Source organism: Oncorhynchus nerka, linkage group LG20, assembly GCF_034236695.1.
Source record: "Oncorhynchus nerka isolate Pitt River linkage group LG20, Oner_Uvic_2.0, whole genome shotgun sequence".
Classification (NCBI taxonomy): Eukaryota; Metazoa; Chordata; class Actinopteri; order Salmoniformes; family Salmonidae; genus Oncorhynchus; species Oncorhynchus nerka.
In genome coordinates this window covers 49873200-49892699 of record NC_088415.1, presented here as the reverse complement: position 1 = coordinate 49892699, position 19500 = coordinate 49873200, and the positions used below count along the sequence as shown (strand labels likewise).

Sequence of the window (19500 nt, the reverse complement as noted above, 5' to 3'; positions counted from 1 at the left end):
GCTAAGGATGCAAAATATATTTACAAAGCACATGGATGGTACAAGGTCACCTCGATAAGCAATATTGAATAACCAATGCATAAATGGTTTGGAGAGACTTTGTATTTTCATTTAGCCTAATAAATTGTGTAGCTTAATGTAATCTAGAAGTAATGGACAAAGTATAGGACATATACTTTTCTATACTTTGGCACAGTACATTGTAGCATATAGGCTGCAATTGACTGTTAAGAAGATTTGACAAGCCAATGCAGTGTCACCAGCATTTAACAATCCAAAACCAGGTGTATTACTCACATATTGACTGTCAGAGTTAATGCCTAACCTTAAGAATTTGGAATGAATGCCTGCACTTAACCCTAACCTTAAAAATTGGGGGTTAATGCCTAAACTTAACCTTAAATACTTGAAATTTGACGTTTTGAACTTCCAATTCTGGTGCAAAACTGTTAGAGATGATATTGTAAACCACTGTCCCTACCCCCACTCACCATCATGCAGATGGAATATAGGCTACTGACGCCAAATATGTTTGAAAAAACACGCAGACAGGTGACGGGAGCACAAATCAAGAACATGGGTAAGCAACGGGACACGGAACAAGTGCAGCGCAATGGCAGAGACGTGGGGGATGGGCGTGCAACAGACTCCCATCTGTTGCGCATCCATGGCGCGTGCCGAGCGCGTGAGTTTAACAGCGGCTCATAGCTGCACAGAGCAAATGAGAGCACTCTATTGACAAAGACTTACATGAAATACAAAATGTATAAATACAACTTCTGCATTTTGGTTCATATAGTGATACATGAAAAGTCCATCTGAGTAGGCTAACACAACGGTGTTTATTTGGAAATAAATCTCCTGTCATGCATTGAAATATCAACAGAATGTAGGCTATTTGACATAAATAATTAATACAATCTACATTTCATTATTTTATAAACATCTATGGTTCCACTGCATTGCTGCCCCGCCCCCCCCCATTTAAGAAGGGTATTGGCCACGCCACAGGTGAATGTCCTTGTTCAGATAGACTGCATTGAAAACATGTTGATTAGGACAAGCAAATGTTAATCCATACATAGCGTGGCTTGGGGATCGGTTTTGTCAACATTTTGGAATCGCTTACTATTTTAGAACGTTTGTCTGGCTACATTTGCCTGAGTCCTAACTCTGAATCAAGACTGAATAAAACAAACCTAGACTATAATCTACATTTGAATAGAAGCATGATTATAAGAACTATTAATACAACTTGTTTGGTTGTAAGACTTCCCCCCAAGTTCATTATGTTCCAGTAGCCCACTGTGAAAATAAAGCTATTTACAATGTGTCAATAAACAAGATGTAGGCTATCTAATAAATACAACCGAATAAACCTTAATGCTGTTTATTAAACATGATGTTATCATACTTTACAGTTTTAGCTTTAAAATTTAATTTCAGGATAGTTTAGGATCCCACGTCGTATATAAGCATTTAGGTTTTATGCAAGGATAGAGATGGTGCGCATGAATGAATGAAACTTTAAATATCTTTAAAGTTATAGCTACCACAACATGCAATACCACCAGTGAGACATGCCAGTTGTGGAAGCCAAATGTCAACCCTATATCCCCACAGGCCAGATGGTCAAGTCGAGTGCATGTGTTGCTGTCCCAAAGGCATAGTCCCCTGCGTCAAGACTCCAAGACAATGGATGGAGGTCCCCCCCCCCCCCCTCGACGCGCGAAACTCGCATAAATACAGCGCTCTCCCTCCGCTCAGCACACAGCAGCTCACCGCCTCGCAAAGAGCACATCGCCTCTCTCCTAAAAGCACAACTTCTAGCTAAAGACATGACTCCAAGAATCACTCCTGAGACTACCCAGCTTGTCCCCTCAAGGTCCACGGTGGCCCAGAGGAAAGAAGCGAACGATCTGAGAAAGGTAAGAGGAACTAAGAGTCAAATGTGTTTATCATCAATGCTATATACCCTTTTCGAGTTACTAATGGCTTTTTATCGCTTCTTCCAGACACTAAAGCCTTTGTTGGAAAAGAAAAGGCGCGCACGCATCAACGACAGCCTCGGTCAATTGAAGACTCTAATCCTCCCTCTGGTCGGCAAAGACAACGCTCCATACTCGAAGCTTGAGAAAGCCAATATTCTGGAGATGACCGTCCGATTCCTCCGAGATCTCCCTTCATCTCCAGTCAAAGGTCAGTATTATTTCAGAAAGCTAATTCTATCATGTTGTATATGTGTACTGTATTGTATGAATAAGTTGTACATTTGTCATTGGGTCATTAAACTAAACTTTCGCCTATTTTCCCCCCAGGTTCATCAGACAGCTACAAAGAAGGGTACAAAGCCTGCCTGCAGCGCGTCACCGCTCTGATCCCCAAAACGAACCTGGACAAAGACTCGTGTCAGCGGGTGAACGACTTCATCCAGCAGGCCATGTCTGCGTCCGTCGACCCAGCTTGTCAGATCTGTTGCGCCCAGAGCTCCAGGGCTTTCCCCCAGATTCAGCAGAGACTCCTGAGCCTCAAAGCCAACGTTGGCTCCAGAATCGAGAACCACTCGAACTCGCTTCCCAACCGGCCCCAGCCAGTGCCACAAGCTGTCAATGCTAACATGTGGAGACCCTGGTAGATTAGACAGACGATCCCTTAGCGAACATTGATTTGTGATATATATATATATATATAAACGCTGTTAGATGTAGATATTAACTGGAAGAGATGAGGGAGTTATTTCACGTTTGACTAGTAATGCATTTATTTATTCACAGAAAAATCAGATGAGCACAGACTTTATGAGCAGACAAATTCTATGATCTTTGTTAGGCTAAATGCAATCCTCTTTGGGATTTCCAAGATTTGGGTTGTAGACAACACAATTGTAAAACCCCAAGGGTTATTTTGTTTGAGGTTTGCGCTATTGACTTAAGTACTTTTGGTCTGTGCAAAGGAGTAGACTGTAAACACTGTGTGTTATAGTAATGTATTATTTATTTCATGAAAACACAATTTAGTTTGTGTCTTATGACACAAACGATTTTGTCATTGATCATATACTTTCAATAAAAGCTCATTATAAAAAAGAAACTGTTTTGTTGTATTTTCTCGGTATTGGTAACATTATTCCAACAACATGAAACATTGGATTGAACATGTGTTTATTTTAAAATGATATGAAATGAATGTGTTTATTTGCTGAAATGGCGCTATAGGAATAATGCTAGAACTGTTTGGTTGTTTGCACAGCAGTTGATCCCCATTCGTCCCATTGTGGGGTGGTGCGCTGCTCATAACTTCTGATCGTGAATTTGCTCGGAAAGAGGCCATTTGCTTGTTTGGTTTGGGGGTAAAGTATATGGGGGTAGCCCATAGAGGCATTTCAAACAAAACGAATTAAAGAAAACATTTTGGTGAGCCCATATGAAGTAGTGTAATGCTAAGATAAAGTGCTTCAAAATTCACCAGTATTTAAAAAAAAAAAATCTTTATTTAACCAGGCAAGTCAGTTAAGAACAAATTCTTATTTTCAATGACGGCCTAGGAACAGTGGGATAACTGCCTGTTCAGGGGCAGAAGGACATATCTGTACCTTGTCAGCTCTGGGGTTTGAACTTGCAACCTTCTGGTTACTAGTCCAACGCTCTAGCCACTAGGCTACCCTGAGTCCCATAATAGCACCATGATGGATTGTAAATCTAAAAAAACAATATTTATATGCACCATCAACATGACATTTTCCAGAAAATGTTTCTGTATAAAGACATGCTACATTTTGGACATGCTTTTGCCTTCTGGTTGATGTGAAGCCAATGGATGGATTGTTCGGTCTTTGGACTCATCCGTTTATGAGACCAGATTGCTCTTCTTTGTATTTCAATGTCTCTTTAGGGGTCAGTATAGATTCCAAAAATTGTATTAACATAATGTGTATTTGTTATTCAAGTTAAAGGCACAACAGCCTGAGCCTGCCAGTTGTCTATCCTGAGCTGAGGGATGGGGCTAGAGAAATGTCACCAAATGTAACCAAATTCAGTCAAGGAGCAATAGGTGCAAGGAGTGGCAGGAGTCTGAGATCTAGATGATAGTTCTAAACAACATATATATATATATATATATAATATATCATATATATATATAGTCTGGCACATGATATACAGCACATTAGAGGCTGCTGCTTAGCACTTTAGAGTCAGCTGCCCTATATACATAGACCTGGACCCACTGGCCACTTTAATAATGGAACACTAGTCACTTTAATAATATTTACATATTTTGCATTACTCACCTCATATGTATATACAGTATTCTATACTATTCTACTATATCTTAGTCTATGCTGCTATGTCATTGCTTGCTCAAATGTTTATATATTCTTAATTCCATTCCTTTACTTTAGATTTGTGTGTATTGTTGTGAAATTGTTAGATATTACTGCACTGTTAGAGCTAGGAATACAAGCATTTTGCTACACCCGCAATAACATCTGCTAAACATGTGTATGTGACAAATAAAATATGATTTGAGTAAAATTACAACAAAACATATTGGCTTCACAACAGATAGCACCCCTAATACATCCAGTGGCTTGGAATGAACTCTTCACTATTTGTGTCCAGTAGGGAGTTAGAGGTAGCAGATACCATAGACTTCCAGCCATTACGTTAACGCTTGTGGTATCCACGGTTCATTTGACTCTGGGGAAGTAGACAACATATTCCTTTTGGTAAAGGGAATCTGTAAAGGGAATCTGAGAATCTGAAATGTGAAATATTAAAGGGGAAGTTTATCGCAAATCTAGAAACTCCCAAGTGATTCCATACGTTAAAACTAGTTCAGTAGAGTTTACGCTCTCGCTCTCTCTACCTGTAGTGCAGTATTGAAAAGCTTCAAAAACAGGTCACTTGACATTGCTGGATGCAGGCCTCTATCTGCTCTGTTGCCAGTGAATTCATAGTTCAGAAATCCGCAAAGTAGATGGAACATAGGCTACTGCTGGTGCAAAAGTTGATAGGCATATCACAGGTAAACGTAGTTACGCAAACTGGAAAAAGAGATGGCAGCAAGAGCGAGCTGGTGTTCTGTCCCTGGCTACACTTTATACAGGAAATGAAGGGAAAAAGGCACCAAACAAGATGGCGCCGGAGGGTAGAGCTGCCGTCTTTCCTGGCTCTTAACCAACCATGCTATTTGGTTTGTTTTTTTCGTGTTGTTCGTAACTTGTTTTGTACATAATGTTGCTGCTACCATCTCTCGTGACCGAAAAGAGCTTCTGGACATCAGAACTGGGATTACTCACCTCAAATTGGACGAGGAGTTCTTCTTCAACAAGAGGGATATACTACAGATACCCGATTTTAAACTGTAATATCTTATGCTTCACCGAGTCACAGCTGAACGACGACATTAATAACATACAGCTGGCGGGTTATACAAGCTCTAGGCAGGATAGAATATCAGCCTCTGGTAAGACACGGGCGGGGGCATTTGCAGATTTGTAAACAATAGCTGGTGCACGATATCTAAGGAAGTCTCATGGTTTTGCTCGCCTGAGGTAGAGTATCTCATGATAAGCAGTAGACCACACTATCTACAGTTGAAGTCAAAAGTTTACATACACCTTAAAGAAATACATTTAAACTCAGTTTTTCACAATTCCTGACATTTAATCCTAGTAAAATTCCCTGTCTTAGGTCAGTTAGGATCACCACTTTATTTTAAGAATGTGAAATGTCAGAATAATAATAGAGAGAATGATTTATTTAAGCTTTTATTTCTTTCATCACATTCCCAGTGGGTCAGAAGTTTACATACACTCAATTAGTCTTTGGTAGCATTGCCTTGAAATTGTTTAACTTGGGTCAAACGTTTCGGGTAGCCTTCCACAAGCTTCCCACAATAAGTTGGGTGAATTTTGGCCCATTCCTCCTGACAGAGCTGGTGTAACTGTGTCAGGTATGTAGGCCTCCTTGCTTGCACACGCTTTTTCAGTTCTGCCCACACATTTTCTATAGGAAGGAGGTCAGGGCTTTGTGATGGCCACTCAAATACCTTGACTTTGTTGTCCTTAATTCTTTTGCCACAACTTTGGAAGTATGCTTGGGGTCATTGTCCATTTGGAAGACCCATTTGCGACCAAGCTTTAACTTCCTGACTGATGTCTTGAGATGTTGCTTCAATATATCCACATCATTTTCCTCCCTCGTGATGCCATCTATTCAGTGAAGTGCACCAGTCCCTCCTGCAGCAAAGCACCCCCACAACATGATGCTGCCACCCCCGTGCTTCATGGTTGGGATGGTGTTCTTTGGCTTGCAAGACTCCCCCTTTTTCCTCCAAACATAACGATGGTCATTATGGATAAACAGTTCTATTTTTGTGTCATCAGACCAGAGGACATTTCTCCAAAAAGTACAATCTGACTTTTTTTAATGGCGGTTTTGGAACAGTGGCTTCTTCCTTGCTGAGCGGCCTTTCAGGTTATGTCAATATAGGACTCGTTTTGCTGTGGATATAGATACGTTTGTACCTGTTTCCTCCAGCATCTTCACAAGGTCCTTTGCTGTTTGTTCTGGGATTGATTTGCACTTTTCGCACCAAAGTACATTCATCTCTTGGAGACTTCCTGAGGGGTATGACGGCTGTGTGGTCCCATGGTGTTTATACTTGCATACTATTGTTTGTACAGATGAATGTGGTACCTTCAGGCGTTTGGAAATTGCTCTCAAGGATGAACCAGACTTGTGGAGGTCTATAATTCTTTCTCTGAGGTCTTGGCTGATTTCTTTTGATTTTCCCATGGTGTCAAGCAAAGAGGCACTGAGTTTGAAGGTAGGCCTTGAAATACATCCACAGGCACACCTCCAATTGACTCAAATGATGTCAATTAGCCGATCAGAAGCTTCTAAATCCATGACATAATTTTCTGGAATTTTCACAGCTGTTTAAAGGCACAGTCAACTATGGTATGTAAACGTCTGACCCACTGGAATTGTGATACAGTGAATTATAAGTGAAATAATCTGTCTGTAAACAATTGTTGGATAAATTACTTGTGTCATGCACAAAGAAGATGTCTTAACCGACTTGCCAAAACTATAGTTTGTTAACAAGAAATTTGTGGAGTGGTTGAAAAACGTGCATGTAAACTTCCGACTTCAATTGTAAGTATCAAAGTAAATGTAGTTGCTAAAATATACTTAAGTATCAAAGTAAATGTAGTTGCTAAAATATACTTTATTATCAAAGTAAATGTAGTTGCTAAAATATACTTAAGTATCAAAGTAAATGTAGTTGCTAAAATATACTTAAGTATCAAAAGTAAAAGTATGAATAATTAAAAATGCCTTATATTAAGCAAACCAGACGGCACAATATTCTTGTTTTTTAATTTACGGATAGCCAGCACTCAGCACTCAGACATCATTTACAAACAAAGCATTTGTGTTTAGTGAGTCCGCCTGATCAGAGGCAGTAGGGATGACCAGGGATGTTCTCTTGATAAGTGTGCGAATTGGACCATTTCGGTCCTGCTAAGCATTCAAAATGTAACCAGTACCTTTGGGTGTCAGTGAAAATGTATGGAGTAAGAAGTACATAATTTCCTTTAGGAATGTAGTGAAGTAAAGTCAAAAATAGAAATAGTAAAAAGTAAATAGTAAAGTATAGATACCCCAAACAACTTACGCAGTACTTTACACCACTGATTTAAATGAGCTCCCAATGCATGTCTATGGCAATAAAAGAGCCATAAACATCCATGGTGAAAATGTTGGCATGCATCTCCTCTTACACCATTTAACCTAACAACACCAAACCAACGTTGAGATGTTCAGACTGACCCAACTTAAATTCATTGCTTTCAGAATTGTTATATCATTTACACTTTTCGAACTACAGTCTATAACCATGTTAAATGTTCATAAACGCTCCATAGAATCGAACAGGAAGTATTTGGATGTGCCACTGCTCTTACACCGTTTAAGCTATCAATACAAAAGCAACTTTGAGATGTTCAGACTGACCCGAATTAGATTGCTTACATACAAAAAAAATTTTTTAAAATACTTTTACAACTATAACCAATGTGCATGCTGTACATGAACATGGGTTTGAATGAGTACCATGGGAATACAGAGGTAGCTATTCTAAATGGTCCTGCTCCTTGGCCAATTAAGCTATAAAAAAACAAATAGGGTATCCTAACTTCAAATTCTTTAAAACCTTTATGAACTAGAACTATGAACTGTAAACGCATTTGCATTAAAATAACTCACAGTGTAACTATTGAACACGAAACCAACATTCACATGTTCAGGCGATCCTATCTTCAAATTTATCAAAAACCTTTATCAACCATGACTATTTTGGCTTAAAATAACTAACCAACAGTAACTCTTGAACCGTTTATGCTAGAGACACCAAACCAACTTCCAGATGTTTAGGCAATTCCATCCTATCCTATCAAATCAATCAATATCTTTCCATCTACCTAATGTTTCTACTATAACCAGTCACTACCATTACTACTGCAGTCATTACTACTACTATTATCATTTATTTCACAACCATAAATACTTTAAAACAAGCTAGCAAACACACCACATTTACTTCAAGAAATGTACTTTTTTCCATTCCCCAACCATCCATCCCTCAACCGCTCACTTATCTGAACTGCTTCAACTTCCATCTTCAATTACAATTTAAACCTCTTCCACTTCCATAAAAATACTGGGAGTTCTTAAGTGTTCGCATCAAAGTCTAGCTGGTAACCCCTGGATAATTAAACCCATCAAAATACATGTAGAACATTCATCTGTTTTCACATACACTTAATCACAATATATCTGCTGCAACTATATGAAGTGAGTTCTGGCCCCTTTTCCCAGCTGTGTTCCATCCCTAAAACGTCAGATTCTGCACCTGTCACCAGCTCATATCACTGTGGTCCGAGAAGCTCGACAAAACGGTTTAGATCTACTTTACCGAGGTTTTATATCTTACTGTATTTTATGACATGAAATGTTTTGGATGGATCCCAACAAATGTTATAAAGGTGCACATTGTACAAAAGAGCTTCCAAACTCATTTGATGTACAATAACCGCTATGTGAGTTATATACACACACACACGCAACTATTGTATTCAACCAAATGACAATACTACTTTACCATCTAATTGGTTTGGTTGAGATACAATAGATCTACTATTGGGTATATGCTACATTGGATCTCACACAAGTAAACCAGACATGACCTGAGAGGTTGTTTTTTCCCCCAATCCCATTTGTCTGGCTAAAGAGACGCTGGTTATGCCATGACAAAAGAAGTGTAGAGCCCAACTCAAGCTACGCAGCTCTTCGTCATGGACAGTCGTGGTGCGGCTGACATCCTCCCCCATCCCAAAAGCTGCATTTTTTTCATTCTCACGTATCAGAACATTCTTAGACAATAGGTCACTGTCCGTTCAGCTTGCACAGATGGGTTACCCACGCCGAATTTGCTGGGAAGACAAAGGGGGCCCTAACCGTAAGCTCTATATGGAAAAGTTCGGGATTCATACAGCCGAAATGTTAATTGAAGGCCCCGCGGGGGTGATAGGGGCGCATGCAGCAAATGCGCGTATCAATTTCAGGGCTTCGTTTAGTTCCAAGCCAAGCGTCCGCTTAACTGCATCGTTAGAAGGTTCTGTCCCCACAGAATTAGAACGATGATTATCTTGGAAGTATTTCGATTATTTATCTTATTGAAAATGTTTTGAAACATGCAGACATCACAGGTTAAGTATACATAGTAATTAAACATGATTTGTGATAGCAAATATCCAGTTTCGAACAATCTGTAAGTTACTTGAAAATATACAAGGCTTATAATGAAAGGCAATGTTATTTGTTTGATTCTGTGTCTCTTAAACTACATCGATGCAACCGGTCTCTGAACTAGGGCATCGACCATCATCAATTCGTGACACTTAAACAAGCTTTTACGCACAAACATTGAAAAACACACTTGCAAAAATATAGCTTGGACGCTATAAAGTATGTAAAAGTCAAGCCAACCGGACTATGGCAATATGGAGAGAGCATCTATAGAAAGGGGGTGTGGGGGAAATCTATTTTGGCATCCTAGTTTTTAATCATGGATACCATGGAGACCATCACCCAATCGCATGCAGATTTGTAGGCTACCGACGCCAAAATTGTTAGCGAAACATGCTTCATAAAACTTAATGCAGAAATAGTTTAGAACAAGTAGGGTGGGGGCTTCTTCCCTTATAGTAGGGTGACACGGGCTGGTGGTAGGGGGATGGTAGTGGGGAGGGGGCAGGCATGGGAGAGGTGGGTTGGGTTGGGGGGGGTGTTCGGGTCGGTAACATACGCCCATCTGGTCTCCATGGCGCGTGCTGCACGCGTGATTCCCATGAGAACCGTCGAGTTGGATAGGTCGTTAACACTGGAGTAGTGATTGTTGTTAGAAACTGGTAGCCTATGGAAGACATGCTAAAGGCATTTCTGAATAGAATAAACGGTAAATGGTTTGTAGGCTATGCCACATGGAATGTATACATCATGACTCGAATCAACAATGGTTTGTAGGCTATGCCACATGGAATATATACATCATGACTCGAATCAACAATGGTTTGTCTACTAAATGTGTCTCAGGATATAGGCCGAATGCTAAACAGTTCTACATTTGCTTTGTTCATGTAGGAACTTAAACGAATTTCAGTTCATACCCATCATCTGTCGTGCAACCCCCCAAAGTCACGCCCCTCCCCAGGCAGCACAAGTAGGCTACAGGTAAAGACAGCGTCCATCAGAAATGTAAGAGGCCTAGACATCACACACTAAGAAAATTGTTGATCACAATTTACAAGCAGATGTTATTTGAAGTTAGCTTGGCTTGGGTATCTGTCGGTGTAGATGTAAATAATGCGTAAAGCCCAGTGCCCCCTCCATCGTCTATCCATCCATAGCCCCTCCACCAATGTTAGACTACGATACAGAATGGATATCAAACAACATCTGTGGAAAACATGTTTAATGCTATCAAACAAACAAAACAAAACGTGAGAGGCTGAACGGTATATTTGAAAAACGTGTATTGAATTGAACCATATCCATCTACAATAACCTGCATCTATTTATCGAATTGAACGTGAAATTGCATACACGTTTAATATTTATTCAAATAACATGTAGGCCTAATGTGTGGTTGATATGTTTCTAAATCACTAACCATGAAAGGTGTTACAATGCGATATGCTTTCCATGGAACATTGGTTATGCGTAATTACGCATGGGTATCGAATCATTTAACTTATTTAAAAACGTAAATAAATAAGCTGTACATAAAAAACTATGCAATTCAGAATAATCAGACAATAATGAGAAATATTTTAAGTTAAAGACTGCTTGTATACAATAGCATTTGATGTTCAAATCACTTTGACCAAAAAGCAACGCTTATTTACGCAGACGTTTTGCAAGCTCTGTATCATCAAATTTAGCTTGCACAAACCATAGTTGTTATGCTTGGACTAAATGGGGAGGCAGATGGTTATTATTGTACACTTGGTGCTCGTGTTGTTTCAAATGCAAAGGTCCTCAGTCAAAATTACTTGACGGTAGCTTGGGGGCGTACCCGTGTGACGCACAGAACTGACGCTCGAGACCTCCATATAAACTGCGGCCCGAGGTCGTTGGAAACATATCCTCTCCAATCTCAAAGATTCCCACTTGAAAATTGTCCTCCTCCACATACGAGAATGAAAATGATTCCAAATATAACCTCCGAATTTATCCAATCCTTTGCTCCAAGGCCAACTGTGGCCAGGAGAAAAGAGGCGCTTGAATTGAGAAAGGTAAGGGTCTAAATTAGATACAATAGAATAGAAAATACTTTTGTGTTTCTAAATTCTCGTGATAAATGGTTTTGCAACGGATTCTAAAGTGTGTGTTACCCTTTTTCAGACAATGAAACCCTTGTTGGAAAAGAGAAGGCGCGCTCGTATCAATGACAGCATCAACCATCTGAAGACTCTGATCCTTCCACTCACAGGAAAAGATGTAAGTTCCAAATAACCAACAAATAGTCTATGCTTTAGACCTGTCTAGAATACACAGCTGTAAACATGTCATCATCGAAGTTATGCGTTTAGATAGATAGTGGTCTAACCATCACCCTGTTCTCTTTTTGTGCAGAATTCTCGGTACTCGAAGCTTGAGAAAGCTGACATCCTTGAGATGACCGTAAGATTCCTTAGTGATATTCCTGCTGCTCGGAAAAAAAGTACATCAGACAGCTACAAAGAAGGGTACAAAGCCTGCCTGCAGCGCGTCACCGCTCTGATCCCCAAAACGAACCTGGACAAAGACTCGTGTCAGCGGTTGAACGACTTCATCCAGCAGTCAATGTCTGCGTCCGTCGACCCAGCTTGTCAGAACTGTTGCGCCCAGAGCTCCAGGGCTTTCCCCCAGATTCAGCAGAGACTCCTGAGCCTCAAAGCCAACGTTGGCTCCAGAATCGAGAACCACTCGAACTCGCTTCCCAACCGGCCCCAGCCAGTGCCACAAGCTGTCAATGCTAACATGTGGAGACCCTGGTAGATTCAAGAAGCCATAACGCCAATGTAAATTGTATGATATGTACATGTCGGGGAGACGTCTCTTGTACATATGTATTTATCAATACTAGGCTATAGAGATGCATGCATTGTCATATTCTCTTGATGAAAAGCTTCATCGTTAAATCATGTTAGTTAAGTATTATATACTGAAGTAATTACACACGTCTTCTGTCTTGTAAATGGACAAGTTTGAAGACATTCTTATTATTTAAGATCTGCATGGATTTTATTTGCTATATTTAGTCCTCTTTGGGGGTTAAATGATAAAAGGGCCACAGAAAACGCCCTTTGTAAACCCAAGGGGTTATTAAATGTATGTCATTTGCGCTTTAGACTTCAGTATTCTGGGTCTGTGCAGATAAACGATATGTAAGCACGTTGTGTTATGTTTCTAAAAAACGTAAAATGTCTCTTTTAGGGATGTATTTGTATTACCATTACGCATTGTACATATATTTAACTCCAATAAAAACTACGATACCGTGGTATATTCCTCTTCATTTCAATTTTTCTTAGTTGTCTTTGTTGGTATGACTAGGATATATGTAGCCATAACGTAGGCCTAGACTGAGACAAAATACTATTTCCTTTTAGTTGGTAAGAAAACGTATCATTACGCACAGAAGTGCGTGTAATCAAGACTTACCCACCAACGGTTACCCAAACGTTTAAACATATGACCTTAATTTAAATGGTTAGTAAAATAGTAAACATGCCATTTTAAGGAACAAGGTTTTAGTCAAATAGAAAGCAGTTTGGCAGTTGAGTGTAACACATGGGGAGCTGTGAAACTTACACCTCTGCTGTGTACTTTGCGTCTGGATAAGCAGTCTGAAGAACGCTGTGCCCGCACAATGTGTTTTTATTGATCTTTTTTTTAATGATGCCCAATACATAGGTCAGGCAAATGTACAACACGAACAACCACCTTACACATTGAAATAGTATGACAGCTTCTATAAAAATAGAAGCTGTCATACTGACAGTGATATGTTAACAAAGATTGATAACTTACAAAAATAAACAATTCAACTGTTCCAGCTTGGTCTCTAAGGTTGACATCAGGTCCTTCCAAATGGGCCTTCAGCTGTTAAATAGATTTTCATAGAAGTACTGTGGTGTGATTACACACACACACACACACACACACACTTTATTGCACTGTTCACCATCATCCTCTGTGTCTGGCAATACATTTCCCTGTGTGTGTGTGCGCGTGTGTGTGTGTGTGTGTGTGTGTGTGTGTGTGTGTGTGTGTGTGTGTGTGTGTGTGTGTGTGTGTGTGTGTGTGTGTGTGTTATAGTGAGGTTTCCTTACCTCTCTAACCACCTATCAGTGGTAACAGACTGGAAAAGGAAGGACCTTCCAAAAAATGTTTGTTTTATGTTCTTTATGTAATGACAGATTCACGATAATAAGCGAAACCAGTGACATGGGGATTTTAAAGATGGTCTTAAAATAAAAATCTCTGCACCTCTGACTGAAAAGACAGTGTCTTTACTCCAGAGCACTTGGAAATGTTTTGTTAAATGCATTGGAAAATGTGGGCTGTCATCCATGTTTACATGCATTAATGAAGTAATGAGGACACCATGCCATCTAGTGGTAGATTTGCGCTACTTCAGAAAAAAATGACCGGCATTTTAGTTTTTTTAATTGATTTAAATCAGACAGATATAAAACTATTAGTCAACAAATTTGCACAAACCTTCGGGAGACTTGTTCCTCTCCATTTAGTCAAGCAAAATAACATTGTAGGGAAATAGTTTGAATGTACTCCCAAATCTTTAAATTGTGTTTACAAAGGCAGCCCCATTCTTGATATTTTATTTTACTTTCATTTAACTAGGCACGTTAGTTAAGAACAAATTATTTTTTACGATGGTCTACCCCGGCCAAACCCGGACGACACTGGGGCAATTGTGCACCACTCATGGGACCCCCAATCACAGCCAGATGTGATACAGCCTGGACTTGAACCAGGGACTGTAGTGAAGGCACTGAGATGCAGTGCCTTAGACCACGGCATCGCATGGGAGCCTATATTCTACATTGTAGAATATTAATGAAGACATGAGAACTATGAAATAACACATGGAATCATATAGTAACTAAAAAAGTGTTCAACAAATCAACATTTATTTTAGATTCTTCAAAGTAGCTACCCTTTGCCAGCTTTGCAAACTCTTAGCATTCTCTCAACCAGCTTCACCTGGAATGCTTTTCCAACAGTCTTGAAGGAATTCCCACATACGCTGAGCACTTGTTGGCTGCTTTTCCTTCACTCTGCGGGCCATCCCAAACCATTTCAATTGGGTTGAGGTTGGGTGATTGTGGAGGACAGGTCATCTGATGCAGCACTCCATCACTCCCCTTCTTGGTCAAATAGCCCTTATACAGCCTGGAGGTGTGTTGGGTCATTGTCCTGTTGAAAAACAAGTCCCACTAAGCGCAAACCAGATGGGATGGCGTATCACTGCAGAATGCTGCGGCAGCCATGCTGGTTAAGTGTGACTTGAATTCTAAATAAATCACAGACAGTGTTATCAGCAAATCACCCCCACACCATAACACCTCCTCCTCCATGCTTTAGTGGTGGGAAATACAAATGCAGAGATCATCCGTTCACCAACACCGCGTCTCACAAAGACACAGCGGTTGGAACCAAAATTCTCCAATTTGGACTCCAGACCATAGGACACATTTCCACTGGTCTAATGTCCATGGCTCATGTTTCTTGGCCCAAGCAAGTCTCTTCTTATCATTGGTGTCCTTTAGTAGTGTTTTTTTGTGTGCAGCTATTCGACCATGATGGCCTGATTCACACAGTCTCCTCTGAACAGTTGATGTTGAGGTGTGTCTGTTACTTTAACTCTGTGAAGCAATTTATTTGGGCTGCAATTTCTGAGGTTGGTAACTCTAATGAACTTATCCTCTGCAGCAGAGGTAACTCTGGGTTTTCCATTCCTGTGGCAGTCCTCATGAGAACCAGTTTCATCATAGCGCTTGATGGTTTTTGCAACTGCTCTTGAAGAAACTTTAAAAGTTCTTGAAATTTTCCAAATGTACTGACCTTCATGTCTTAAAGTAATGATGAACTGTCATTTCTCTTTGCTTGTTTGAGCTGTTCTTGCCATAATATGGACTTGGTCTTTTACCAAATAGGGCTATTTTCTGTATACCACCCCTACCTTGTCACAAGAAGGAAATAAATTCCACAAATGAACTTTTAACAAGGCACACCTGTTAATTGAAATGCTGGTTGAGATAATTCCAAGAGTGTGCAAAGCTGTCAAGGCAAAAGGGTGGCTACTTTGAAGAATTTCAAATATAAAATATATTTTGATTTATTTAACACTTATTTGGTTACTACATGATTCCATATGTGTTATTTCATAGTTGCGATGTCTTCACTATTAGTCTACAATGTAGAAAATAGTCAAATAAATAAAAACTGTTGAATGAGTAGGTGTGTTCAAACTTTTGACTGGAACTATATATGAAATAACCATACCTGTGAGTCTTAGTCATCAGAGGAGAGACCTCTGGTCTGGCATTTCTCTGTTGGTTTCACAGGGGCTTTCACAATGTCTGAATGGGACCATTCTGAAAAAAACATAAAGATAACAAATGAGAGAATAGCTTTGGAACTCTGAAGGAAGCATGGGAAAATTAAAGACAGAGATGGACTATATAAAGCGAAAATAACGTAAAGAAATAGACTATACTGTATGTACAGACATTTTCAGATTTCTGGTGAGCACGCCGTTGACCAGCTTAATGTGCTTGTCTAATAGGTCACCCTGGACCGGAAAACATAAAAACCCTAAAACTAAGGTCAGCTGAGGTGAGAACAGGTCAAATGACTAATGCCTGATATACAGTGTTACACACTATGTATGTGGATTTAAAATAAGAAGCATTGAAATGTAATTCTGGTCAATCTACCTCATTATCGTCGTTAAACAGTGATTTCTAATACCAACATGTATATCGGAAAAATGAATAGTCTGTTGGAGGATAAAAAACATGTTACAAGAAATAGATTTTTGATCCTACCTCCAACTATGCAATTGAATAAAGTCCTTGATGAAGGACTACAAAATAAATTGGTTGACAGAACAGGAATTTAAATATCTTTGTCCCAAATCCCTACAGTTTTGATTCTTTATGGTCTGTTTAAGGTTCACAAAATCAACCACAGACCCTCCATTAAGACCTATCGTTTCAGGTATCGGCTCCCTAACAGAACAAGTGTCTCGTTATGTGGACATTCACATTTATCCATTAGTCAAACAGTTGCAATCTTATCTAAAAGACACCCTTGATTTTTCGAATGAAACTACAAAGTATACCAGTTATTAGTAAAGGAGACTGGCTAGTCACCCTTGATGTCTCATCGCTATGTACCAAAATTCCCGAATGATGGAGGTATGGAGACCCTCAAATTCTTCCTCTCCAACCGCTTAAGCGATGTGCCAACAAATTATATAATTGAGCTTGCACAACTAGAGCTTACTAAAAACGATTTTTCTATACAATAAATATTTCTACTTAGACCTTTGGAACAGCAATGGGGACTCCGTTAGCTCCCAACTATGCAAATCACTTCAATTAACTATACATTTCTTCGATATAGATCGTCCCTTTGTAACTAGTACAAGAACTACAGTTAACAGAAAACCAACAGATGAAAATAATATATTGACAGCTGATAGTTATCACCCTCTCCCCCTAAAAAGAGGTTTACCAGTAAGCCAACTTCATAGATTGTCTGTGACACAGAGGTAGAATATAATGGGCAAAATTCTCTCCTTGAGCGTTTTCGCTTGAGAGGATACCCGATACCTGGCCTGATGAAGCTCAAAAACAAGTCAAAATCTTGAACTGAAGCCAGTTACTTAATAAATTCCAACAAAAACAGTAGAAACAGTTCTATAAACTATAGACTTACTTTCAATGATAGCCGTAATGGCATCAAGAATATTGTCAATCAACATGGGCACATTAAAATCAGATTCCTCTTTCAATTCTGCCTTCCAGAATTCACCTTTATTCTCCTATAAACAATCAAGAAATCTATCAAACATATAGGTTAAATCAGATGTGTTGAGATAGAAAAGAGTCGTTCATAAAAGGCTGCTTTCCCTATAAATCACAAGGACATGTTGTAACCCTGAGACTTCTAAGACCTGTCAGATAAAGTCATGTATAATGCCCTACTAAAGGAGTTAATTATATGTTACTGTAACGAATGTCGTCGGGAGAAGGAGAAGAGGACCAATTGCAGCGTGGTAAGTATTCATAATGCGTTTAATAAATACGAACAGTTCTGCAAGGTGCAATACACAAAACAGAAAACAACTACCCACAAACACAGGTGGGAACAGGCTACCTAAGTATGGTTCTCAATCAGAGACAACGATTGACAGCTGCCTCTGATTGGGAACCATACCAGGCCTAACACAACACACAGAACAAAACATAGAATGAAAAACATTGAATGCCCACTCCAACTCACGCCCTGACCAAACCAAAATAGAGACATAAAGGTAACGTGCACGAGAGGCAACCCCAGAATTATTTTTGGGGGGGGGACACGGGGAGATTGGCGGAGTCAGGTAGGAGACCTGAGCAAACTCCCCATTCCTCCCGTGGTGAGAGAATGGCCTGGCATGCACCGTGTTACCATAAAGGCCTGATTGGTGGAGTGCTGCAGAGACGGTTGTCCTTCTGGAAGGTTCTCCCATCTCCACAGTGGAACTCTAGAACTCAGTAACCATTATGATGTCCTTCTCAGTAACCATGTCAGTATCCAGGGTCATTAGGATGTCCTTCTCAGTAACCATGTCAGTATCCCGGGTCATTAGGATGTCTTTCTCAGTAACCATTTTGGGAAACTCCAAGCTAGCTGTCATGTGCCTTTTACTGAGGAGTGGCTTCCGTCTGGCCACTCTCTACCATAAAGGCCTGATTGGTGGAGTGCTGCAGAGACGGTTGTCCTTCTGGAAGGTTCTCCCATCTCCACAGTGGTTACTGAGAAGGACATCCTAATGACCCTGGATACTGACATGGTTACTGAGAAAGACATCCTAATGGTTACTGAGAAGGACATCCTAATGGTTACTGAGAAGGACATCCTAATGGTTACTGAGAAGGACATCCTAATGGTTACTGAGAAGGACATCCTAATGGTTACTGAGAAGGACATCCTAATGGTTACTGAGAAGGACATCCTAATGGTTACTGAGAAAGACATCCTAATGGTTTCTGAGAAGGACATCCTAATGGTTACTGAGAAGGACATCCTAATGGTTACTGAGAAAGACATCCTAATGGTTTCTGAGGAGGACATCCTAATGACCCTGGATACTGACATGGTTACTGAGAAGGACATCCTAATGGTTACTGAGAAGAACATCCTAATGGTCACTGAGAAGGACATCCTAATGACCCTGGATACTGACATGGTTACTGAGAAGAACATCCTAATGGTTACTAAGAAGGACATCCTAATGGTTACTGAGAAAGACATCCTAATGACCCTGGATACTGACATGGTTACTGAGAAGGACATCCTAATGGTCCTGGATACTGACATGGTTACCGAGAACGACATCCTAATGGTTACTGAGAAGGACATCCTAATGACCCTGGATACTGACATGGTTACTGAGAAGGACATCATAATGGTTACTGAGAAGGACATCCTAATGGTTACTGAGAAGGACATCCTAATGGTTACTGAGAAGAACATCCTAATGGTCACTGAGAAGGACATCCTAATGACCCTGGATACTGACATGGTTACTGAGAAGAACATCCTAATGGTTACTAAGAAGGACATCCTAATGGTTACTGAGAAAGAC

At 39.9% G+C, this 19500-nt stretch overlaps 2 protein-coding genes across 2 annotated transcripts; both read left to right on the top strand.

Moving 5' to 3' along the window:
• Positions 1–1755: 1755 nt before the first annotated feature.
• On the top strand, positions 1756–3002 carry LOC115101716 (transcription factor HES-2-like). The gene is made up of 3 exons (XM_029621184.2): positions 1756–1928; positions 2016–2199; positions 2319–3002. The coding sequence occupies exons 1-3, from the start codon at positions 1839–1841 to the stop codon at positions 2633–2635; spliced, it is 591 nt and encodes a 196-aa protein (XP_029477044.2). The 5' UTR covers positions 1756–1838; the 3' UTR covers positions 2636–3002.
• Positions 3003–11776: 8774 nt separating this feature from the next.
• On the top strand, positions 11777–13061 carry LOC115101715 (transcription factor HES-2-like). Its single transcript, XM_029621183.1, has 3 exons — positions 11777–11866; positions 11976–12071; positions 12207–13061. The coding sequence occupies exons 1-3, from the start codon at positions 11777–11779 to the stop codon at positions 12609–12611; spliced, it is 591 nt and encodes a 196-aa protein (XP_029477043.1). The 3' UTR covers positions 12612–13061.
• Positions 13062–19500: the final 6439 nt, after the last annotated feature.

Coding starts and splice junctions, on each gene's coding strand:
- LOC115101716 (XM_029621184.2), top strand. CDS start 1,839: ATGACTCCAAGAATCACTCCTGAGACTACCCAGCTTGTCCCCTCAAGG. Junction 1,929..2,015: donor AAGCGAACGATCTGAGAAAG/GTAAGAGGAACT, acceptor CGCTTCTTCCAG/ACACTAAAGCCTTTGTTGGA. Junction 2,200..2,318: donor CCCTTCATCTCCAGTCAAAG/GTCAGTATTATT, acceptor TTTTCCCCCCAG/GTTCATCAGACAGCTACAAA.
- LOC115101715 (XM_029621183.1), top strand. CDS start 11,777: ATGATTCCAAATATAACCTCCGAATTTATCCAATCCTTTGCTCCAAGG. Junction 11,867..11,975: donor AGGCGCTTGAATTGAGAAAG/GTAAGGGTCTAA, acceptor ACCCTTTTTCAG/ACAATGAAACCCTTGTTGGA. Junction 12,072..12,206: donor TTCCACTCACAGGAAAAGAT/GTAAGTTCCAAA, acceptor CTTTTTGTGCAG/AATTCTCGGTACTCGAAGCT.